This window comes from Crinia signifera, chromosome 5 (genome assembly GCF_055691185.1).
Source record: "Crinia signifera chromosome 5, ASM5569118v1, whole genome shotgun sequence".
Lineage (NCBI taxonomy): Eukaryota > Metazoa > Chordata > Amphibia > Anura > Myobatrachidae > Crinia > Crinia signifera.
Genome location: NC_139221.1, coordinates 83,832,467 through 83,859,081, shown reverse-complemented (window position 1 = coordinate 83,859,081; position 26,615 = coordinate 83,832,467). Strand labels below are relative to the sequence as shown.

Genomic DNA, 26,615 nt, shown 5'->3' with positions numbered 1-26,615 from the left:
CATAAATTATTGTCACTGCATTCAATTATTACTGTTTTTTGTAATAATGTAAGTAATAACTAGCAGGGAGATTGGCTGGGGGCCTGGGACAGGGCACAGTGACGTGACATCAGATCGCCCAGCAGGTGACCTGGGCCTCTGGGTTCGCAGGACTCTTGCTAGAGTTCTGGACTGGTGGTGACCGTGGGACAGATAATGATAATGACCCTGGACACAGGAAGCCGCATTGCAGATTTGTGGGCTCAGGCTGCGGCTGTGTGCTGCTGGCCTGGCTCTCTGCCTGCCCGGCCACGGACTCTGGACTGGACAACAAGAGACAACACAACTGTGCCCACCCCACTGCCGAACTTACAGTAAATATACTGAACCAACTGATGCCACTGCTGCGCAGTGCGGCACCACAGACAGGAGGCAGCTCACCGCTGGGCCGGCGTCCAAGTCCAACAGGCAGCCGCAGCAGCATGCACGTCACGGTGTCACTGGCACTGCTGTCAGGCGGGCGTTTGTCACACATGGCAGCGCCGTAGCCGCTGCCCGCAGGAGGAGCCGGGGAGGAGTCGGGCACGTCACACAGTGACACTAACAAGTCTGTGTCCACTATCCTGCCTCCCTCCTCCTCCCAGTGAGCGCCGTGGCGGAGTGACTGTGTCACCCGGCTTCCTCACGTTGTTAGGTATGTCTCTCAGTCTCGAGTCGTCATGTGAGTGTCACTGAATGAGATGTGACACTCACACTGTGATGGCTTCCCGCAGTAATGTAATCGGTGCCAGGCGCGGGTGGGTGGCGGTGGCTGCGCGGGCCACATGACGAGGTCTGGCGGGCTGGATTTGGCCCGCGGGCCTTGTGTTTGACACCCGTGGTGTAGAGGGACATAAACAATGCACAGAGAACTGATGTGGAATCTGGCACACTGAAATGGATACAGAGAAAATATGACTTGTGATATTAGGGTGAACAGAAAGTACTGGCTATGAGCATAGGTCTTAAACCAGCCATACATCTACAGATGGGTTGTCAGATTGGGCTGGTTGGAACAAAATCCTGGTAATTGATGAGAACAAATGACAGTTGACTATTTGCTTTGAAATGCTGGAAAACTGTCAAACTGCCATTCAGATACTACCAGGTTTTTGTTCCAACCAGCCCAATCTGACAATCCATCTGTAGATGTATGGCCAGCTTTAGAGACCTGCAGACAGGGAGCTTGTTGAGGGCTGTACATTCAGAATGAGTTGGAAGTGGTCCTTTCCTGTTTATCTCCGGAATATCCCCAATATTCTTATTAATATTTCCACACACTTTACACTATACACTTCACAGCCGTACACGGCAACCAGCCGTCCAGATTCAGATTAAATAGATGTATCTCAGACCTGTGTCTGGGCCTTAATTGATAGCCCAAACCACAGCAAAAGGTTTCCTGCTAAGTGTGAATAGGGAAAGTCCAATACACCCCCACTAATACAATGTCCTTTCCTTCCCAAATACAGACTAAACAATTACACATGTAAAGGTGCGTACCCACGGTAAGATATAGTGCAAAATCTAGCACACTATCTAGCTAGTTTCGAATAGCATGCTAGATAGTGCACTATATCTTACCGTGTGTACGCACTATCCGACGTACGATGCGCGCTCCCGCCGGTCGTCTGGGAGGGAGCTGGTCGGGTGAGCATGCAACTGAATTTTGGCTAGAAAGCATAAAATACAGTGCATATCGTACGGTACACTGTATCGTATGCTTTCTAGCAAACAATGTGCGTCATCAGCGGCACGCCCTGGCCACTTCCTGGCCACTGCCCAGACACTCCCCATCAGCCATTCCGAGGCGCACACGCACCCAGAGGAGGCCCGAGGAGCTGGAGCAAGTGAAAAAAAGCACGCCGCACGCACACACACCCAGAGGAGGCACGAGGAGCTGGAGACAGGCCCAAAAAGCAAGTACATTTTTACATGGGTGTTTCAGCTGCGGTGTGGGTGCCTGCAACAAAATGGTGCTGGGTTGGGCGGGGGGCGCCAGCATATATCAAGGGGTATTAAGGTGGGGGTGCCTGCAACATAATGGTGCTGGCTTGGGCGGGGGGCGCCAGCATATATCAAGGGGTATTAAGGTGGGGGTGCCTGCAACATAATGGTGCTGGGTTGGGCGGGGGGCGCCAGCATATATCAAGGGGTATTAAGGTGGGGGTGCCTGCAACATAATGGTCCTGGGTTGGGCGGGGGGCGCCAGCATATATCAAGGGGTATTAAGGTGGGGGTGCCTGCAACATAATGGTGCTGGGTTGGGCGGGGGGCGCCAGCATATATCAAGGGGTATTAAGGTGGGGGTGCCAGCAACATAATGGTGCTGGGTTGGGCGGGGGGGGCCAGCATATATCAAGGGGTATTAAGGTGGGGGTGCCTGCAACATAATGGTGCTGGGTTGGGCGGGGGGCGCCAGCATATATCAAGGGGTATTAAGGTGGGGGTGCCTGCAACATAATGGTGCTGGGTTGGGGATGGGAGACCTGGCTGCATGAAGGGGATGGGGTTGAGGCTGCATTATCACAGGGGATAGAGGGTGAAGCTGCATTATCACAGGGGATAGAGGGTGAAGCTGCATTATCACAGGGGATGGAGGGTGATGCTGCATTATCACAGGGGATGGAGAGCTACGTGAAGAAAGTGCTTTATTAGAGTATATGTGATGTCAGTGTTGTGTTGATTTTAATTTTTTTTTTCATTTATTTTTAAGAAATGGCAACCCCAAACCAGGAATTTTGGACTGGATTTCTGGACATGTATGAGGCGAATGAGTGTCTGTGGCTGGTCAAGGACAAAAATTACGCAAATAAGGAGAATTGCAACAAGGCACTCCAGGAAATGCTGACATACGTCAAAGGCATAAATGCTTCTGCCGACATTAAATTTGTGAAAAAGAAGATTCTAAATTTTCGTACAGTATACTTAAAAGAACGCAAGAAATATGAGGATTCAAAACGCTCTGGAGCAGGGGTAGAGGAGATTGAAAAGCCATCTTTATGGTACTATGATCAGCTCCATTTCCTACAGGATCAAGACCCCCAAAGTCAGTCACAGTGCTCGATGATGGAAGTCTCTACAGGGCTATTGGCAGAGGAGGAAACTGAGAATGGCAACGTGGTGAGTACATACATAATATTATTTACGGTGCAATTTAGCTTGATGTAATGTTTTATTTACAGTTCCTTTTTGTGCACATTCAAGGTCACTCTTTCGGATGCGGAGACAGAGCAGCCCAACACCCAACAATCAGAAGCGGACCAGACTGCTGTGGTGGTGGAAAGCACACCTCCGTCAAGACCCAAGAGGACCCTCACCACAATCAAGTCTAGAGCTTCCTCAAGTTCAGCACCAAACCGTGCGGAACGGTTCCTCCAAAGTGCAGAGGAGGTTCTGCATAAGTTACCCAATGAATTTAATGCTTTTGGGACACATGTTGCTCAGGAATTGGAGGCAATGGCACCAGACCAGCGCATCCATTTCAAGAGGATTGTATATGATCTGATGATACGGGGGCGCAGTGGCGAATTAAGGCGTGATATTAACCTCGCATCATCAGCATCATATACAACGCAGCAAGGCCATCGTCCTGTCCCTAACCAATACCCAGCTCGCTCATCATACCCACCACTAAGTTTTACTGATCATACAAGCCCACCCTTGTATTGTAGCCCAAGTGCTACCTCATCACAGCCCCAATATCAAACTTCCACTCCCGGCCCGAGTGGTACTCCCTCGGTATGGGTGGGTGCACAGGCCACGCTCCTCTGTGAGCCTGATCTGTACAAGTTGTAAATTTTATCATAGATGCAGACCCTTTGGGTAGTTAAGATATCTCTGTTCCTGATATCTCCAAGTTTATGCTGAGCCTTTAGGTAGTTGTGATATCTCGCTTGATGGAAAGTTCTTGATACACATTACTTGGAAGTTTAGTTTTTATGATCCTAAAACACTTCATGTTTCATTTAAATTTGTAAAAAAAAATGTATATATTGTCTGGTTGCAAGTTTTTGTGGAAAGGGCAATAAATATTGTTATCAGCAAAACTTTGTTGTTTTCGTAAATTAGTGCTTTTCAAAAAGGTATTGATAAATACGTGACATTCTGTGTAGTATACTACCATTCAGCTACGACTATTGGGTTTCTAAAAAAATCAACAGACATTTTGGTAACATTTAACAAACTTTATGCAATAGTAATATAAACATTTTTAATACTTCAAACATATTATTTGTCCCAAAAATACAACACATGCAAATTTTGGGAACATTGCCGTAAGTAAAGTAACATAAACAAATGTGTACAAATAGCTGGTTCTGTATCAGGCAATTGCTTGAAGCTGCCAGTCCAATGCACCCTCTCCATTGAAGTAGGCCAGGTACTGGTCTCTGACCTGCTTTGCACGCTGTGAAGACCCATGTGCCAGTGGGTTGGCATTAAGGGAGGTCCACCCCTCGATGTCCTGAGACTGCTGTGCTGGTTCCGGTTCTGACACTACGGGTATTTCGTGTCTTGCCTTGCGCCTCAAAAAATTATGCAGGGCACAACATGCAAGCACTATCCATTGGATTTTGTTGATGCGCATATTGATTGCACTGTGGAAAATCCTGAACTTGTTGCTCATTATGCCGAAGGCGTTTTCCACAGTGCGTCGCGCCCTGCAAAGCCTGTAATTAAAAATACGAAGCTCCTGATTAAGCACTCTCTGAGGATAGGGCCGCATGATGTGCTCATGGAGTGCGAATGCCTCGTCAGCTAAGAAAACAAAATTTAGTCCATTTTGGCATTCATCACTAGAAGGGAGGTTTAGTTATAGTACAAGGAACCCGATTTGGGTGGCTGTGTAATGCGGACATGCTTCCCATCGATGGCCCCTCCGCAGTTGGGAAAGTTCCATCTGGTCTCAAAATCAGCCGCAATACCTTGCCATTCCTCACGAGTAGTAGGGAACTACAAAAGAAGTTTGAAGAGAAATGTATTTAATTTGAGGTTTATATTAACATAACTTTATAGTATATTTCATTGTTGATGGTCAAAATTGAGCCTTCCCTAGGAGGAAATTGGATTGACAGTACACACTTCTCAAGATAATTATACTTTGCAAACCATGCATGAGATATATTAAGGATGGACAGGCCAACCTGTGGCTCTCCAGATGTTGTGAAACTACAAATCCAAGCATGCCTTGCCACAGTTTAAACACTCCCTTTCTTTATTGCTAAACTGTGGCAAGGTATGATGTGATTTGTAGTTTCACAACATCTGGAGAGCCACCGGTTGCCCAGGCCTGTATTAAGCCCTTGTTTGTTGTGTTTTACTGGGGTACAACAAACCAACCAGGGCAGATTTGTCCTGCCCCAGCAAAACCCACCACAGAGTTATGGCCCACCCCCCGCGTCTCTCCCCCTCCTCATCTCCGTAAGCCCTGCCGCTGCCCCGGCCGGCAATCTTAAGTGGTGTCAGGTTTAGAGATTTTACAACTATAAACAATGTATTTGGTGTGTGCTCAATTCTCTAGGTATATGACTGCTGCTGCTTTCAGAGCATGAGGGGAGCACACATAGAGAACAAAGGACACTTCAAATAAAGCAATTAAGTGGGAACACAATGGGACCATGTGTATTAGCATATGCTCTACAGAGGATGCTGTGAATACATATTTTCAACTAATGTGACTTTTAAATTGTCCTTACCTTCAAGTATTGTGCCTTGAGGACAGCATATAGGGCCCTGCAGGTTTCAGGAATTATACGCCCCAAAGCCTGAGGAGAAATCAAGGACCCAAACTTCAGATCCGCTAGGGATCTACCTGTTGCCAGGAAACGCAGAGTGACGATCAGCCTCTCCTCTGCAGGTATTGCCCTCCGCATGGTGGTATCCTGTCTTTGGATATAGGGCCTCACCAGTCCCAGCAGTTCCTGGAATGTACTTTCATCCATCCGCAGGTAGTTACGGTAGTCTACTGGGTTGTTTTCACGAATCTGGACAAGTAGTGGCATATGAGAGAGAGTATCCCTCTGTAAAAGCCAATGCTTGGTCCAGCAGGATCGCCTTGCCCTATTGGGGCCTTTTCCTCTATCATCATTACTCTCTGCTATCACAGCAGCTCCTGCATACGCTGCCAGCAAATTACAATGAAAAGGATCCATTATTGACCTTGGAAAAGCTTTATTAGCACACAAGCTGCAATAATCTGAAGAAGAAATCCAAAATATTCACTCTGCACAAATGCAGTGATTTAAAAATGGCTGCTGAGCCTTGATACAACCCTGCAAACATAAACACCCACTTCTACAGCCTGCCAATGAGGGTTTTGTTATTTTTTCAAATCCCTTTCCATTATGCAAACACTGTGATCGTCCAGGATCTAGCCTACTAGCTGTGACGTCAGATCGTATACTATATCGTTTGCAGATCGTACATTATTTTCAGTCCAAATCTGATGGTTTTTAGCCTATAGTGCGTTCCTGTGAAATCGCATACGATATCGGACTAAACATGAATCGTACCGTGGGTACGCACCTTAAGTTTTTCACTATCCAATTTACCAGCAGGGTTTTGTTACAGCAGATAAAATCACTATGCAGGGATGTTAGGGCATAGACGGACTACCTCATACATACATACCCTCCAAAATACATACAGTACATACATACACTGCATCCCACATACACACACACACACACACACACACACACAGTCTCCCTTATGCATACATACCCTCCCACATACATACACACATGCATGCATACATACATACATACATACATACATACAGTACATACGTCCCCAAAATGTCATCCATACATATATCCCCAAGAGATTATCAATAATAGTAACATACCACCGACGCTAGGTGGAGGGCCTGTCCAGCAGCAGGAGCAACACTGCGGAGAGCAGCAGCAGGTGTTTGCCGGGTCCAGGGAAAGGTAGTTGTCCACTGGCAGAGAAGAGGCAGCAGCTCCGGCTCTGGGAATGCAGGCTCAGTGCTGGTGCTACTGGAGGGAGGGGGTGGGGCTCAGCACCGCAGCGTGGAAAGTAAAGGGACTTCTGCTACTGCTGCCCTCCTATGTAAGCCTGGCTCATGAGTCCCGTCCATATTGCTTGTGCTGCTGCTGATAGGCTGTGGGACTCGGAAGCAGAGACAGAACTTAGAACACGGCTCACACAGGAGACAGCTAGCTGCTGTCCCCGCCTGCCTATTCAGTGCAATGCACCGTGACCCAATAGGCTCTGTATACCTACCAGCCTATGGGAGCAAGCGGCAACGCCACGTCTTGACGTGTGCCGCCGCTGGGCATCTCCTTGTCCTTGCTGCTGCAGCATCGATCTCAGCCACCGCAGTGCGCACGCACATTCATATTTCACTGCGCCGGCCGCCCACCGCAGGCGGCTCCCCCAAGCTGCCGCATCATAGCTACGCCACTGTTTAAAAGTACAGTAGCATCTTAACTTTTTGGGTAAACGCACACAGTATTTAGAAAACTTACACGAGTTGAATGACCAATAAAGAAAACGGCTTGCTTTCCCCCAACACCAAAGTAAGAGATATCACTGTTCAGACTGCGTGCAACAGGTGGAGGTCGGACATAGCTTGTATCATCACTAAAACATAAAAAGGGACATATTTTTAGACATAGCTTTATGTTTCCAACACACAATATTTTATTGCAATAAACTGGATTGTTTTTACATTGTAGCCATCTGAACAAAAATTTACATTTTACAATTTAAATTGGTACAGCAGTGTCCTCATACATATAGCCTTAACTAGTAAGCACGCTTGAAGCAAAAGCTTCGAAAGCTAGTTGCCGTTGTGAGAAAGAGCTTATGGGTGACATTCTATGGGATGCGATTATCGTTTTTTTGCGGTAATTAGACCACAAAATGGCGATATCGCATTTTACCATTAAATCGTTTATTTAATGGGATGCGCACAGGGGCTGAAATCGCATATTATGTGCGTTTAGGTCTGGTGAATAAAAATGCGAGATTAATTCGCATTTTTATCGCATCCAGATGTTTTCGCACAGAAAAGTATACAAGTCGCTTATTTAATGCTATGCGCATTTGCACATCGCATTTTTTAAGGGACTAATTATCGCACTTATTTCAGACCTGGGTCTGTTAGGTGAATTAGCCAGAACCCTGCACAGATCGCAATGTTCCGTGCAGGGTTCTGCTGTAAAAAATAATAGAAATGGTTAAAAAATAAAAAAAACGAGCGCGGGGTCCCCCGCCCGAGTATAACCAGCCCCGGGCTCACTGAGCCGGTGCTGGTGACATAAAATCAGGGTCCCCGACAAATAGGGGTCCCCTTGATTTTATGAAACCAGCACCAGACTCAAGGTCCAGCGCTGGTTCCCAAAATACGGGGGACAAAGTGACTAGGGGTCCCCCGTATTTTAAGAACCAGCACCGGACACAACCAGCCAGCAGGGTAATGCCACAGCCGGGGGGAGACTTTTTATACAAGTCCCCCCGGCCAAAGCATTAACCCCCTGGCTGGTCAGCATGGGCAGGGGTCCTGGGGAAGTGGGGACCCCCCCAATGAAGGGGTCCCCCCCCTCCAGGACTTACCAGCCCATGCTGATAGTCCGGGGCTGTCCTCCATGCCCCTGGGCTGTGGGCATGGAGCTGATGATTTGTGTAAAAAAAAGAATGAAAACTATTGTTTTACACTGGCGAACTATGAGTCCCAGCAAGCCTACCCCGCATGCTGGGACTTGGGGAACCACAAGTCCCAGCATGCGGGGCATTAAAGGGCCCGCTGGCACTTGTAGTTCTGCAGTGAAAAAAATAGTGCACAAAATCACACTGACACCCTGTAAAATAAAACTTTAATACACACAAAACACACACACACTGATACTTACCTACCTTGAGCCCGTAGGTCGGTCCCTGGATCCTGGGTCCGGGCTCCGGGGCTCCAGGGCAGAAGAGTCCGGTTCTGGGGCCTTGGTCCTGGTTCCGGGGCTCCTGGCGTGAAGAATCCGGGGTCCGGGATCCGTGGTAGTCCCCAGGGGTACCTAAGGAGGCAAATCCTACTCACCTGCTCCCCGGCGGCGACATCGCTGCTCCAGACTGGTACCCGGCTTGCAGGACTTTGCCCGGCGCTGAGATGTTTCCTCCTCGCCGTCTCTGAACAGAATGATTTCTCGGCCAATCAGGAGCCGAGAAAGTCGGCTCCTGATTGGCCAGAAGTCATTCTGAATACAGACGCCGACGAAGTAACATCTCAGCGCATCCAGAGCAGAGCTGTTACTTCGTCGGCGTCTGTATTCAGAATGATTTCTGGCCAATCAGGAGCCGACTTTCTCGGCTCCTGATTGGCTGAGAAATCATTCTGTGCAGAGACGGCGAGGAGGAAACATCTCAGCGCCGGGCAAAGTCCTGCAAGCCGGGTACCAGTCTGGAGCAGCGCTGTCACCGGAGGTCGCCGCCGGGGAGCAGGTGAGTAGGATTTGCCTCCTTAGGTACCCCTGGGGACTACCACGGATCCCGGACCCTTCACGCCAGGAGCCCCGGAACCCCAGGACCAGCCCCGGAACCAGGACCAAGGCCCCGGAACCGGACTCTTCTGCCCTGGAGCCCGGATCCAGGGACCGACCTACGGGCTCAAGGTAGGTAAGTATCAGTGTGTGTGTGTTTTGTGTGTATTAAAGTTTTATTTTACAGGGTGTCAGTGTGATTTTGTGCACTATTTTTTTCACTGCAGAACTACAAGTGCCAGCGGGCCCTTTAATGCCCCGCATGCTGGGACTTGGGGTTCCCCAAGTCCCAGCATGCGGGGTAGGCTTGCTGGGACTCATAGTTCGCCAGTGTAAAACAATAGTTTTCATTCTTTTTTTTACACAAATCATCAGCTCCATGCCCACAGCCCAGGGGCATGGAGGACAGCCCCGGACTATCAGCATGGGCTGGTAAGTCCTGGAGGGGGGGGACCCCTTTATTGGGGGGGTCCCCACTTCCCCAGGACCCCTGCCCATGCTGACCAGCCAGGGGGTTAATGCTTTGGCCGGGAGGACTTGTATAAAAAGTCTCCCCCCGGCTGTGGCATTACCCTGCTGGCTGGTTGTGTCCGGTGCTGGTTCTTAAAATACGGGGGACCCCTAGTCACTTTGTCCCCCGTATTTCGGGAACCAGCGCCGGACCTTGAGCCCGGTGCTGGTTTCATAAAATCAAGGGGACCCCTATTTGTCGGGGACTCTGATTTTATGTCACCAGCACCGGCTCAGTGAGCCCGGGGCTGGTTATGCTCGGGCGGGGGACCCCGCGCTCTTTTTTTTTTTTTACACTTTGCGCTGTCCTATAAATGTGCGATTTTCAGACATGAAAATCGCACATTTTCAGGACTAAATACAGCGCACCACTTCGCTGCAAATCGCCCCTCTTTGCACTTTTCAGCCTCCAATGCGCATCACATTAAATATGCGCATTTTGACGGAAAAATGCAAATTTAAAATTGGCGATTTGCGGCGATGTGGTGCGCAAATAAAACATGCGCATTTAGCGCATAGCATAGAATCTCGCCCTTAGTTTCACTCACTGACGCAGTGTTTCTGAGACACACACACACACACACATATATATCTCTATATCTATCTGATAAGTCACCAGAGTGAACGAACAGATCCAGTTCAACTTTGCTAGTGCCAGGAGTCTTGTTTGCTAAAATGTGACTAGGACACACTGGGAGACTACGGATTCAATTTAAAGAGGACACTTGTATATTTTGTGTGCAACTGAGTCGGTATATGAAGCAAACAGAAAAAAAGGCAAGGCCGCTGCATCATAGTAATTCATATTCAAAGACTTAAAGTGGTGTTCAATCAGTGCAGATATTTCCAAAAGTCATAAATAATATAAAAACCTATTCAACTGTCTGAATTTTCTGGCAGTTGGATAGCCAGTGGATCAGCGAAAATGGGATTGGTTTAAAACGGAAGCAAATTTGACAATTTAGCGGACTTTTCAACAATACAGATTTGCAGATATTTTCACTGATCCGTGGTTGCATTAAATAGGTGTATGCTGATATTTCCACCTTTCAGAAATATTTGCACACAATGAATACCCCCCAGTAGATATACAACTGTTGCATATGAAATTCATCAGCACAGTATCATGGTGTATCCCAGTCACTATGGGATATATTCAATGTTGACGGCAAGTTATACTGTGAGCAGTGCTGATAGCTCGCTGCCAGAGTATTCAACGCCATCCCATTCACTTGCAGTTTCCACATTGCCGGTTCCCTGAAACTGAGTGTGTCCATCAAAACGGGAGGGATCGCCGTAAAATGCCGCGGGCTAGCTGCATTTGTGGTGAACCTCGCCGCTTAAGGGCATCCTTTTTTTGTTGCTAAACATCGAAAACGGCGAGCGGGTTGGACGGAGAGGATGGCTTTTCATCACCAAAAAAACAAAGCGAAAAAAAAACTAAAAACCCCACCCTCGTCATACAAACCCTGCCTCTCTGCCACTCGCCGACCATGTATCTGCGCATTGAATACACCAACATTGTGTTGTGATGAAAATGCACTTTCAGAAAATAAAGAAATGTCAGAAAAATAATAAAAAATGGCCGACTCTTGCGGTGTCTCACGAGAGTTGGTGTCCCAGAAGTGGTTGTTTGGCGGAACTGCAGCAAACATTTATGAGAATACCTTTGTATACTATTTGGGCTCTTCTATAATTCCTATAAATTACATTTTTATTCAAGCTTTTAATCCATTTGTAAACAAGTTGACAATTTTAATGGTCTTAATGAAAAAGCTATTCTAAGTAATAGAAAAAAAAAATAATAACAATAAAGCAAACCATTAATATCTAACCTGTAGGCATCACTTCTTCTTGTAAATTTTGACAACCGATATACTGCCCAGTTTTTAAGCTGTACTGAATTCATTCCTTTTCCATTATCTATAACTGCGACAGCCGGTTTTCCTTGGGTATCATCAAAGAGCTTTGTGTTTTTTGAATGACAAGAAAAAAAAAGATTTAGAAAAGAAAATATCCCCCTCCATGCATGTGGGTAACAAAGCAATAAAAGCTTCTTACCAGCCTAATCTGTATACTGCGATTGCCAGAATTTTGTGCAGTTGCGGAAAGTGAATTATCTAACAACTCTGAAAGGGCAAAAGCTGTGAACATAGAATAAAGAAATGCATAAATAAGCAAATGTAATAAATAATTAAAAACAAATATACAAATTCCATACTAGTAGTGGTTGCAGTATACAACACGGTCTTCTTACCGTCAAATAAAAAATGTCATAATTAAATTTAGGTATAATGTTAAAGTCATGCCAAGCTGTACACAAAAGGTTTTAACTTAATACAGAACTAATACTATATATTATTCATTTTCGAACACATTCAATAAACACTGCAACGTTTAGCATATCCATTATCAGTATTCACAACAATGCTAGTAAAAATTAAAGGGGCATCTGTACAGTATATAGGGAGAAAACTACCAACGCCACTGAAAACAGGTGTTAAAGAGATGATTCTCCGAATTTAAGAAACATTTGTGGTGATAAAGGTTACACTGCAAATCTCACATCACTATCACTTTTCAGGATGGTGATAAAGAAAGGCCAATGAAAAAATATTCAAACACATCAAGATTTTCTGAAACCAATTCATGTTTTTTATTTATTTATTTACTTTTTAAATGAAGCTTGGGCTTCTTATCGAATGTTCTTACACGAGCTAGTGAGCCAGGTCACCCATGTGCATTTGTCTCTTATACTGCATCAGGGTTCACAAAAACGCGCTATAGCGCATATTTTACCCTAAAATGGTCCCCGGGAACTCAGTTTTTAAAACTAAAGGGGTCCCGAAGGACGCGCTGTGCTGAACCTGTGAGCTGCCGCCGTGAGCCGCTGCGAGCCAATGACTGCAGCGGCCGCCGGGACCCAATCATTGAACAGTGGCTGCCCGGCAGCCAATCACTGTAGGTTTTACAGGTTGCTGCCACTGCGCAACCTAAAGCCGGACACCCTGCATTTTGAGAACAGGACAGGTTTCAGAGTCACTGAGCGTCCTTCGGCCGCCCCCCCCGCCATAGAAGTCCATTCCGCTGCTGAGAGCGGGGGGGGGGGGGGGGGGGGGGGCGGGGACAGGATGGGATTAAAACAATTCAGAGGATATACAGGATTTTACTTCCACCAATGTATACAGATGGAACAATATGAGACGAAAGCCACAACATTTGACTAACACCCATTACTCAACATCTGAGGTTGATTCCTCTGAGAATGAATTAGGGCACGAATACAGCTTTAGCCGCAGAAATCCGCTGGATTTTTTAGGGGTTACCCCCAAGGAAACAAGAGACAATATAGGAAGATTTTCTGAAAGATCAGGAGGGGCAAGAAGAAAAAGGGATCAAAAGAGAATGGAAGGAAAATAACAGGGATCAGAGACTGCACAGATACTAACAGAACAGGACACCCTAAGAGTTATCAATCTGACCGATCATGCCCTCACACCCCCACAACATCTAGTTCTCAGAAAGGGTCTTTCTTTCAGCCTCACCCAATCTTTTAACCGTTTTGATCTTGAACGGGACATCAACTTGTTTGGGCAGAAACATATCCTTAAAAAGGATATTCCATCAAAGGGAAATAACACAAAGTGGATTCACTCAGAATGATTCTGAAACAACACAAGTTATAACGAACCAAACCAATATAATGGATTATTTCTCTAAGGATGATCTGCAGGCTCTCTCTATATTGGAGGAATTATCAGAGGAGAACTTCCAAATTGGTCTTACACAAGAAATGCAAGGGGTACATGCAGATGCCACTCCATTAAGGAAGAAATCACAATACTATCCAGACTTTAATCTTTGCCCTCAGGTCAAAATCTTCCTGGTTTATTCAAGATATACCTTTTATTTGTTATTCATTAAAAAGGAAATTTGTTTACGTGAAATATTTCCCAAAAATCCATTCAATAAAATATGTATTAAATTACAGCCGTGTGTGTCGTTTCATAGATTTTAATTCAATGATGGTCTCATATAGTGGTGTAAATATCTGTATATACCTATTACTGTACTTTTAGTACAAAGTTGTATCCAAATCCTTTTTACTTTATACTGGAAACCTTGTTCCTATTTTGGATTTATTCGCTAAAGATTTGATACATTAACCTTGTGTGTAGTATTCACGTGATATTTACACCATATATCAAAACCAAGGTATTCGAGATCCTCTCTAAGTAGCCAGTGCTATACAGATCTATTGTCTCTGATCGATACATTTCTAGGCGTGAATCAGTAATATGCACTTCAATTAATTGTACAGTATACTCGTGGACTGTATATATAATGATCAATCAAAGGGACACCTGTGTAATAATTAGACAGGCAGACAGCATATAGGTTAACTATTATAGCCAGTCGCATGTGATATTAATTTGCTGGATAATATATACTGTAGCCAGGTGCCCTATAGGCTGGTTCAGTGGTTTTTACGTTTGCTGTTATTATTAGTCAAAAGAACAGCATGTGTAATTATAGCTGCTGGTCAGGAAGCGCATAAAAGTCAGCTAGGGCAATGATCACTGTCTGACAGCACAAGCCGGCCGGATCATATAGCTTATGTGCCAATTAATTTAGTGAGCACTGCTGTCAATCTGGCAGCATATGAGCTGGGACCTCGGTATTGTAGGTCTCTCCAATAAATTGCCGGCACTATGTAATTACTGGCTCCAATGGGTCGATCCCTACAATTTTCTAGGGGATAGGTCAAATGCGTATCCTGATTGGTGTACAATATACTCATAAATTGTACATATGCTGTCCAAAAAGGTATCTATATAGTAATTAGACATACAGGCTGCATGTGAGATAACTATTGCTGCTAATTACATATGGTGTCTGTCAGCTAAATAATTTATACCATGGCCAGTTAGGTGTGCAGTGTTTTAATAGGCTGCACATATGTTGAGTGGCTAGCAAAACCTCATATGGTAATTAGATCGGAGCGTAGGCTTCTGAGAATTATTGTGGTTAACCAAAATGGTGTACAGTAAATCTCATACATATTATAGTGTACCTGAGGACCTGTGTGACGACAAACAAGATTAAGAGAAGAAAACTCCACTTCCACTAGTATAGAACTGAACACAGAAGATCTCCAAGCACTTGAAATTTTGGAAGAACTAGAGACAGGTCATGAATACAATCACACTGACTTACGACCCTTTGACGTTAAAAAACTGAGAAATAAATCAGTATTTTTCCCAGACTTCAAAATATGCCCTCCGGCCAAGGTATACTTGGATCTAGTGTCCAAGGATCTAGACATTCTGCTCAACCAACCCCAAATAATCAAACAAGACAATCTCTCAGCAGGGGAATGACAAGCCCTTCAAGAAGTAGCACAATGACAGGATGTCATTGTAAAACATCAGATAAGGGGGGGAAATATACTGCTGTGGCCGAGAACGATGTACATCAAAGAACTTAACAAACAGCTCAATGACCGATCATGTTATAAGCCACTGCTGTTTAACCCAACCTCCAAATTTTCAGATATATATCTAAAACTGATCACAGAAGCTTGGAAAAATGGAACAATCATGAAAAAAGATCACGAACTCATAAAAGTTGACCAACCGGTAACACCCACCCTATATCTACTCCCCAAGATCCATAAAAATGACAAAGTGCCTCCGGGGAGACCAATTGTCTCCGGCATAAAATCACTATCAGAGAAAGGAAGTATTTTTGTGGACCAGTACCTACTACAATACGTACTAACCCTACCCTCCTACGTCAGGGATACTATGGACGTATTGATGAAATTACAAGACATCACAGTAACACCTGGAGCTTTCTTAGCTACCTATGATGTATAGAGTCTATACACCAGCATAGACCATTATAAGGGAATCTCTGCAATTAAATACTTCCTGTACACGGGAAGAGATCAAGAACTCAGCTCTTTCCTACGGAAAATGCTGGATTTTATCCTGACAAAAAATGATTTTACTTGTAATGACAAGTACTACCTCCAGGTTAGAGGAAGTGCTATGGGGACAGCTTGTGCCCCCACGTATGCAGGCCTCTACCTGGGATGATGGGAGAGAGAACTGATTGTTTACTGAAAGCAATGAAAAATACACGGATCAGATATTGCTATATTTGAGATACATAGACGATATATTTATTTTATGGGACAGTGAACAAAAACATCTTGAAGAATTCATCACCCTATTGAATTCAAACAACTTAAATCTGAAACGGACAGGTACAATGAGTTAACATGAGGTGAACTTCCTAAACCTGACAATCAGGATAGGCGAAGATGGACAAATCATGACAGATATGTAACGTAAGGAGATGGCCACAAATAGCATTTCACATCTTCCTGCAACAATTAAAGGCATCCCCAAAGGAGAGCTATTAAGAATGAAAAGAAATAGCTCCCAACAAACGGACCTCTGTATAAGAGAACAGCAATTATGTGAGAGATATTCACAAAGGGGATACAGTAACAGAAATATAAAAAATGGCCAAAAAAAAGCAATTCACCAACAAACCAGTCATTATTAATTCCAAAGAAAGCAATTCACCAACAATCCAGTCATTATTAATTCCAAAGAAAACAATCCAGAAAGAAGAACCAATCAGATTCATTGGCACATTCAACAACAGATGGCAGGAAATAAATAATATACTTAAAAAACATTGGCATGTCCTGCATACTGAGAAAAAGGGGGTTTGTGCTGAGCTCTGTCCTAGCGTCTAAATAGTTAATGGATAAATCATGTGTGACACAGTAATATAAATGTAACAATACTGGGGAGAGAGTGGTCCACACTTGTCAAACAGCAATTAGACAGGTTACTGTTGCAGACCGTTACCATTTGTGTTAATATCTTCATTTTTATTTAATCATTATTGTTACATTATTTTACTGTGTCACACATGATTTATCCATTAACTATTTCGACACTAGGACAGAGCTCAGCACAAACTTATTATTATAATTTTATTTATAAGGCGCCACAAGTGTTTCGCAGCACCGTACAAAGGAACAATACAGGGAGACAAAACTTGGCATAACATTGAATAAATAACAAAAATACAGTACAAATAAAGAGCACCACAGTTCAATACACATTACAGCTTAAATGTAAGTAGTGAGGACCCAATCAACATACAACTAGAGGCTTGAGGCTAATGATGGAGGTGAGTATGCAGACGAAGATGGTCACTGAGTGTTTGAGTATAGGGGAGCTGTGAGTGACATGTGAAGAGAAGTGGGCTTTGACAACAGGAGGGAAGAGGGCCCTACTCGGAGGAGCTTACAATCCTTACATATAGAGAAAAAACCCCTTTTTCTCTATATGTTTCACAACCAGTATGATTTGAGTCAGACTGTACTAAGTGCTTTGTAACTAGTCCGAATAATAGCCACTCAGTGCGCAGGTACACCCCCATTATCTATGTCCTGCATACTGATATGGATTTACAAAAAAATCTTACCTGACAGGATACAAATGAGTTGGAAACCTCAAAGACAGATTAGTACAAAGTCACCTGACTACAGCAAAGAAGCCAATTCATAACAAAAAAGGCTCTTTTTGCTGCCGTCTATGCAAAGCCTGTACATTTATGACATAGATGCCTCTCTCCTGCCACTGGTACCCCTTTTAAGGATGATATCTGCTGCCATTCATAGATGCACGTGACTAGGTACAGTAATACATGCCAACGTGTATACGTGGAACATTCCTTGGCTGGAATTAAGTGCATCTCAAATAATTACCCATTATTCTACACAATAAATGGTACTTGTTTCCTAGCACGGCACCCATCCAATCGCATACCGTAAGGCATACGATGGTACGCGATGCAATGCAATGTTACGCGATGGCAGCCGATGTTATACAATTTTAAATTGTATACCATCGCATTGTATGCCATATACAATGGTATACGATTTAAAATTCTATAAGCACCCTAATGGGTGTTTTCAATGTTAAATGTGCCCCCTATAAGATAATTAATTGTATAAGCACCGTAATGGGTGCTTACAATGTTAAAAGCACCCCCACTATCAATGCCAACCCGAAGTGTGGCGAGCGCCGCGAGCCCGTGAGGGGTGGCGGTACGCGTCCTCCGACCTTTTCATACCTCCGACCTTTTCATACCCCCACCATCCACGTCAGCTGATTTTATATAGTGTGGCGAGCACAGTGAGCCCCGCGGAATACATGTAAAGTAATACGCTGCGCTCGCCACGCTTCTGGGCTCGGTGGCTCGCCACACTATATAAAATCAACTCAACGCCGACTTGGATAGTGGGGGTATGAAAAGGTCGGAGGACGCATACCGCTGTGCTCGCCACACTTCGGGTTGGCGTTGATAGCGGGGGTGGCGTGGGGGTGCATTTAACATTGTAAGCACCCATTAGGGTGCTTATATAATTAAAAATCGTATAGGGCCTTATACAATTTAAAAATCGCATCGCATGCAGTCATATGGCATGCGATGCGATGTCATACAACTTAATATCGTGGGCGCCACACACACACACACACACACACACACACACACACAAGCAAAGTAGATACAGAAAAAAAGGTACTCAGGAGGTGCAACAAAGGGGTTTGCAGACCCACGAAACGTCGGCTTTAACTCACTAAAGATTTGCTACCTTTTTACCAAGAACTCCTGAGTGCCTCTTTTCTGTATCTACTTTGCATATTGCATCATTTCAAGAGGGCACCGCGGCAGCTGAGCCACAGTAGGAAGAGTGCCAGGCTGAACTTCCCACACACACACATATATACACATACACACACACAACGTGTACGGCGGCACTCAGGAATAAATCACACAAGGCGCAAGTAATGCTTACTTACTTGCGCCTTGTGTGATTTATTCCTGAGTGCCGCCGTACACGTTGTATACACTGGAGCTCCTGGACGGGGATCTCCCTTGGAAGGCACCGCGCAAATTGATTTATTGTACGGGAGTGCTACCCCTACCTGGATATATCTATATATATATATATCTATATATAGATTAAGTGTAACAAGGTGGCACTCACTGTTGGTATTCCCAGTTTGCGGTGCAGGGTCCCATATAAGCAATAATACAAGCACTTACCTCCCTTTTGTGGAGGGATGTAAAAGAAACCAGCACTCACATGTAGTTGAAGAAAAAACGAAGTGTATTAAAGCATGTCAAAAAGAAAGCATACACCAGCTGGGGGATAGATATATATATATATATATTACTCTTTACCTAGCACGGCGCCCACGATCTTGAGCGTGGGCATCGTGAGGTAAAAAATCGCGTCGTATGCGGGCTAAAGATGCCCGGACGCGAAGCGACCGACGCGATGTCCACGATTTCCCATTGAAAACCATGTTAAACATGGACATCGCGTCGGTCGCGTCGCGGCCGGCCATAAATGTGCACACGATGGCCGCGACGCGATGCCCACGATTTGCCATAGGAATCAATGTTAAAAGGACCGATGGACACGATTTCAGTTAAATGGCTGAATGGACCCGATTTTACCATAGGAAACAATGTTAAATGGGCCTTAGAGCCCAAATACTTACCCTGAACTCTGAAATGGCCCCCCCAATTGTTTACGCCACCCCACGATCAACGTCAACCCGAAGCGTGGCGAGCGCAGCGGTACACGTCCTCCGACCTTTTCATACCCCCACTACTCTATTCTCAACTCCACGCCGACGTGGATAGTGGGGGTATGAAAAGGTCGGAGGACACGTACCGCCGCCGCTCGCGGCGCTCGCCACGCTTCGGGTTGACGTTGATCGTGGGGTGGCGGTAACAATTGGGGGGGCCATTTTCCAGTCAAGGTTGCCTATTTGGCCTCTGTGGGCCATTTTACATTGTTTCCTATGGTCACATCGGGTCCATTGAGGCATTTAACAGTAAAATCGCGTCGGTCGGGCCATTTAACATTGATTGCTATGGGAAATCGGGTGCATCGCGTCGCGGGCATCGCGGGTACATTTATGGCCGGCCGCGACGCGACCGACGCGATTTCCATGTTTAACATGGGTTTCAATGGGAAATCGCGGGCATCGCGTCCAGACATAAATGTACCCGCGATGGGCGCCGTGATAGGTAAAGAGTACTATATATATATATATATATCTCTCTATATCTATATCTTGTTTCCTAGCACGGCGCCAGTGATAAAAATTGTATCCATTGGGACCCCCCAAAATCGCGTCGATCGCATGCGATGGACACAATTTTTACATTGGAATCAATGTAAAATGGTCCCTGAGACCTGATTTTACATTGTCCCCAATGTTAAATGGCCCCCAGACCCCAATTTTTATTGTTTCCCAACCCTGATGGGTCAAATGCCCCCCCCCCATTGTTAACGCCACCTCACGATCAACGCCAAGCCGAAGTGTGGCAAGCGCAGCGGTACGCGTCCTCCGACCTTTTCATACCCCCGCTATCCACGTCGGCGTGGAGTTGATTTTATATAGTATGGCAAGCGCGGCGAGCCACGCGAGGGGACGCGAATTACTTCACAGGTATTACGCGTGCAATCGCCACGCTTCGGGCTCGGTGGCTTGCCACACTATATAAAATCAACTCCACGCCGACGTGGATAGTGGGGGTATGAAAAGGTCGGAGGACGCGTACCGCCGCCGCTCGCCACGCTTCGGGTTGCCGTTCATCGTGGGGTGCCGTCAACAATTGGGGGGGGGGGGGGGGGGGGCGGGGCATTTGTCATGTAAAATACCCATAAGGGTGGGTATACAATGAAAAAAAAAAAAAATCGGATCCGTTGGCCCATTTAACATTGTTCCCTATGTAAAATCGCAACGGTCGCATCGCATGCCTTAACTTAAGGCATGCGATGGACGCGATTTTTTAATTGTCGGGGAAAATATATATATGTGTGTGCAGAATATGGTTACACACATGAATCGCTAATTTTTTTATTTTATTTAATATATTTATCAATAATTTTTTATATAATAATTGAACCATTATTTACTGTATATTCACATATTGGATGAGGTCTTATTTATTTTTCATTAGTCACGCTTCACGTTTTTTATTTTATTTAATATTTTTGATCATTCACCAGTTTGTCACTTCATTAAGCACTTCTTCAGCCCTAGGCAGATTCAGACCCTATGAAATTCTTACACAAATAACATGTGCCACTAGTGCAGCACCACTATCACCTTTCACGTACACCCACTTATCACACCAGATGGAAACTCCGTACACATCACTTTTTCATAGATTTTTCACATTAAACGAGGTGAGAAAGCACAGCATGGTATTCACAATGAGGCTTTTTACATAGTTTCTTCATTAGAACACCTAATACACTAGCACTCACAACTAGTTCAGCCTTTCTTGTTAAACTGGCACAGTATGTTTTCTGAATAATTACAAACAATTCTTTATCATACATCTTTTCTGCAATAACTAATATTATATTTATAGTACATCCTGATTTTCAACAGCGTTTTTTGCTGTTAAATTCCTCCAGAATTATGTAGAATAGACGCCCACATATTGCGATATATCTATAATCTACTCTAACTTGTTAGAAAGGACAGGACAACCAATTTAATGTGAAAAACCCAATATTATATACTCAAGGGTAATATAGATATGTGTCAGCCTCAGACATATCTGTTAGAATTTTAATGAGGGTTCGAATTAAACATGCATTTCGAGAAATTGCGAATTAATACTATGCGGCCACAGGGAATTATCTAGAGCAGTGGTTCCCAACCTGTGGTACAGCTTCTGAGACTGAGGGGAGGAGAGTGCATTGCGCATCTCTCCTACCCCTCACCGTGCTTCCCTGTGACTGGGCCCCCGTCAGCCAATCAGTGCTTGCGGGCCGGCAGCAAATCAGGAGCCAGCCCGCAAACTTTGATTGGCGGGCAGCCCAGTCACAGTGAAGGGAAGGAGAGATGCGTAGTGTGCTGTACTCTCTTTCCCGAGAGAAGCAGCGGCGGCAGCTACAGTGACTGCAGGGGGACACTGGACTGTCCTCTCCCCGGCAGCAGCATCAATGGTGAGTGTGCTGCTGCTGGGAAATACTATGGGGGCATTGCTGGCACTGTGGGGGTATACTTATTGCTGGCACTGTGGGGGCATATTTATTGCTGGAACTGTGGGGGTATACTTATTCCTGGTACTGTGGGGGCATATTTATTATTGGCACTGTGGGGGGCATTGCTGGCACTGTGGGGGCATATTTATTGCTGGCACTGTGGGGGCATAGATATTGCTGGCACTGTGGGGGCATAGATATTGCTGGCACTGTGGGGGCATAGATATTGCTGGCACTGTGGGGGCATAGATATTGCTGGCACTGTGGGGGCATAGATATTGCTGGCACTGTGGGGGCATAGATATTGCTGGCACTGTGGGGGCATAGATATTGCTGGCACTGTGGGGGCATAGATATTGCTGGCACTGTGGGGGCATAGATATTGCTGGCACTGTGGGGGCATAGATATTGCTGGCACTGTGGAGGCATATTTATTGCTGGCACTGTGGGGGCATTGCTGGCACTGGGGCACACTTATTGCTGGCACTGTGGGGCATTGCTGGCACTGTGGGGCATTGCTGGCACTGTGGGGCATTGCTGGCACTGTGGGGCATACTTATTGCTGGCACTATAGGGGCATTGATGGTACTGTGGGCGCATGCCCAGTACCATGGGGTCATACCTGGCACCGTGGTGGCATTCCTGTTTCTGGCACTGTGGGGGCATACCTGGCACCATTGGAGCATATGTGTATCTGGCACTATTGGAAGGCTAACGTGATCCGTTGGAATGTCTGTTGCTTCAGTAATAGACATTTGACAGTGTTCTGTTATATGCTGTCCGCAGAATGGACTGAGCTTATATTGTGGTCAAGTGGTTGCACTTTTTTTTCCCTCGTCATTGCCAGTATGACTTGCCCCTGTTAAGCCACACTCTTCAAATGAGGCCACAACCCTTTTTAGGCCACGCCCCTAAAATTTTTTGCGAGGGGGTACTCATATATGAAAATCCTAATCAAGGGGTACGGGAGACAAAAAAGGTTGGGAACCACTGATCTAGAGACTCCTATGCTTACTAATATTAAAATCTAACAGATGAGTTTTGAATCACCATATGAATATTAATAAGGATAGGAACAAAGATACTGTAGGTACAGACATTGTTGCTAATTAAAAGACAGGAGCCACAACCAATCAGGACAGGGAAGGGGAGGGGCTATCCTACCTAGTGTTCACTCTAGCACCCGCCATATTTGAAAACCCATGCAGTTCCTCTTCCCTGCCTGGAGTGTCGCTGTCTGCTGTAGTGCTTCTAGCTTAGTGTGGTCTGTATATCAGCACTTATATGCAAACCAGACCTGTACTAGAAACACCACAGCAGACAGCTACACCCCAGGCAGGTAAGAGGAACTGCATGGGTTTTCAAAGATAGCGGGTGCATGAATGAACACTACTACTGAGGCAGATCATTAGACAGTGTTCCAACCTCTGCCCTGAAGCGGTTAGCGAAAACACGCGCTCAGCACCCTTAGCCGTGCGGGCGCTCCTAACAGTGTGTGTTACATTACCTAATGCATATTGAAATGTTAGCAACTGTGCCTTCCTTAGCCCTTTTAAGGGCTATTGCCTGTCTGCCTGTGCTGCTCAAATTCCTTTCTGTTGTGACAGCCTGCACTTATATATCATGAGCAGCGGCTTCACTATCTGAGCCTCGGCTCCGTGAACTACATGAACCCTATCACCTCCACACATGATTTATTAAAGTGTGCTTTCTGAATACAATGTACTAATTATACTACACTGCAGCAACTAGTGTAGTCCATTATTTGTTTATTACTATAGACTCATAATATCATACTGCAGCAATTAACGCAGTTCATTACCTTTAAGGCACTATTATAGTGTACTATACAGTCACAAATATTTGGGAACAACCATAATTGTGATTAATGTCAGTTCCTAATATCTAGTGTCAGGGGTTAACAGGAATCATTATCTCAACAGGAGCCAACGGGTTAATTTGAGTTATTACAAATTCCTCTAGTAGGAGAAAGAAACCATTATATCATTGTGCACAGACAGCCTCACTCCTTGTCTTCTGCAATCTGATACTCTGTCTCAATTTAATGCTTATAGAGCAATGTACGAAATATACAAAGTGAAACAGTTGCAGTAATACAATCAAGGTATAAAAGGGTTTCAAAATAAGCCTGTTTGCTCCAAAATTAATATCAAACACACACGAAGAGTCCGCACGTGTAATTTTAAACACACCACTAGTCCCTTGTCTGTCTATATGTGTTTTCTTTTAATATTTTTCGCTTGCCTTAATAATTGAATAAATAAAGGTTATGTTTTAATATGAACTCCCTCTTTAATAGGTGCACCACACCACGACAAATCTTCCCTTTCCCTCCTTTCTTGATCGGTTATATTACCCCTGCTTTAACATCTCGATTCAAGTTATATTACCCCTTCTCCCCCGCGTTTTTCATGCTACATTAATTTACCAAATAAATACTTACGCAATGGATTTTGTCCTTCACTTGCATAATATTCATACATTCCACTTTTCACCAATGTATCATAATGAGGTAAAAATGTGATCCTCTCTTTTGTTGCAGAAAGTAGTAGTTGGTCAATTGAACTAAGAAGGTAAATGGTGATGCCATCTTTAATAATTTCATCTACAAAGACATATAGAAACATAAAAATATAAACAAATGAGATTAGTGTTAATTTTACCTTTTTACAGATATGAGGGCTCACTCAGATATGACAAAGTGTAAACTTACCTCAATAAATAATGTGCTTTTGTTTCATGGATTGATCAATCCATTCAAGCATTAAGAGATCTCATTTCACGGCCAGTCCCAATCTACCACCCAAACTCTTGAGAACATGGCAACTGCTATCACATTATAGTCAAACTAAAAACATGATGACTGGTTTAAAGCTTACCTGTCAAATAACTCATGACTTTTAAAATGTGAGAGACAGATGGGGAAGAAAATTTGTAAAAAATAGGTGTATTTGTATCCAGAAATACACTTATTTTTGACATTTACTATCCCGAAAATACGGCAATTTGTATTCATATTGATAGCACATCAATACGAATTGCCGTATTTTCGGGATAGTAAATGTCAAAAATAAGTGTATTTCCTTTAGTAAATTTCCTCCAGAGTGGCCACCTTTTCCCTTCAAAACAGCATCAATTCTTGTAGGTACACTTGCACAAAGTGAGGGATTTTGTAGTAGAATAGTCAGGTTTAACCAATCAATAGGGCTCCAATTCAGCAAACTGAGATGGAATAGATTTTTTGATTCCAAAGGCCATGATACTGGGAGCCGCAGATAACTGCTCCCAACCTTACAGACTTGGGTTGGTGGTAAAGAGAGTCCAATCCCACCAACAGGTGCAAGGAAACCAGCCACCAAAAGGAGAGACACTCGTGTCTATGGTGCAAGAGACTCCTGTGAAGGAAGAAGTGGGAACCAGTCTATTGTGACAAGAGGTCTAACTGAAAAGGACTGGATTGAAAGCAGCCGTAAGTAACCACCCGACCCAGTAGTTCGATACATAGGTGTACAGACACCTTCTTGTGGTAGCGGACCAACCAGACCATCTCATGAAGAACAGACACTTTAATTTTCTGTTAAATGGGACCTATGAACATCAGCGTAAAAGGAGAGAAACACATTAGCAATATCTGGACTAGTAATGACCATATTGCCATTAGAGTCAGTTAGCTGTTAAACCGTAATTGGTGGTCTGCCATAAGGAATTAAATGGGCTAAATAACTTCCAGACCTATCTGCTTGCATATAAAAATTGGTAGACCTATAAAGTAAGCTGTGTAATTTTTTGCCCACTAAATGAGGAAACCAAGCAGATTGCGTATTCAACCATCAAACTTTTAAAAGATCCACAGGTGGAGCTAAATAATAGGATTTTAATACCTACCGGTAAATCCATTTCACAGAGTTCATATGGGATACTGAGCGCCCGCCTCAGTGCGGTGCTCTGATTGCAATTACTGTAATCCTGTTCCAGTTGTTCTTGCGCGTTGCAAGGCAGTGTCTTCAGTACTCTGGTTGTACCTTACAGGTCCGTTCATTATGGAATATCCTGATGCCCTAAGATGGAAGGTACCACAATCGGCTGGTTCAAATGAAATGCCGACACCACTTTCGATGAAAAATCAGATAGGGGCTCTTGCAGGAAAGAGCGCACAGCTCAGACACCCTCCTGGCTGAAGCCAGAGCTAACAACGTCACCGTCTTCCAGGTGAGGTACTTCAACTCCGTGGTTTCCAACAGTTCAAACCATGTTGACTGAAAGCAGGCAAGGACCACTTCCAGGTCCCAAGGCGCTGTTGGAGGCACAAACGGGGGCTGTATACGTAGGAAACCCTGTAAGAATATCTGGACTTCTGGAAACGTAGTCAACTTAGAAAGAGCCGACATGTGAACTTTTAAAGGACCCCAATCAGAGGCTCAAGTCTAAGCCCATCTGCAAAAAAATGCAGAAACCGT

At 44.7% G+C, this 26,615-nt stretch overlaps 1 protein-coding gene across 1 annotated transcript in view; it reads right to left on the bottom strand.

Annotated features, from left to right (window-relative positions):
- The window catches only part of SMCHD1 (structural maintenance of chromosomes flexible hinge domain containing 1), a 178,814-nt gene that overhangs the window by 141,986 nt on the left and 10,213 nt on the right, over nucleotides 1-26,615 (bottom strand). Inside the window, exons 3-6 of the mRNA XM_083187559.1 lie at nucleotides 24,602-24,763; nucleotides 12,084-12,166; nucleotides 11,858-11,988; nucleotides 7,512-7,626 (exon numbers count right to left, since the gene is read on the bottom strand). Of these exons, the coding sequence (XP_083043685.1) occupies nucleotides 7,512-7,626; nucleotides 11,858-11,988; nucleotides 12,084-12,166; nucleotides 24,602-24,763 (491 nt within the window). The remainder of the gene's footprint in view (nucleotides 1-7,511; nucleotides 7,627-11,857; nucleotides 11,989-12,083; nucleotides 12,167-24,601; nucleotides 24,764-26,615) is intronic.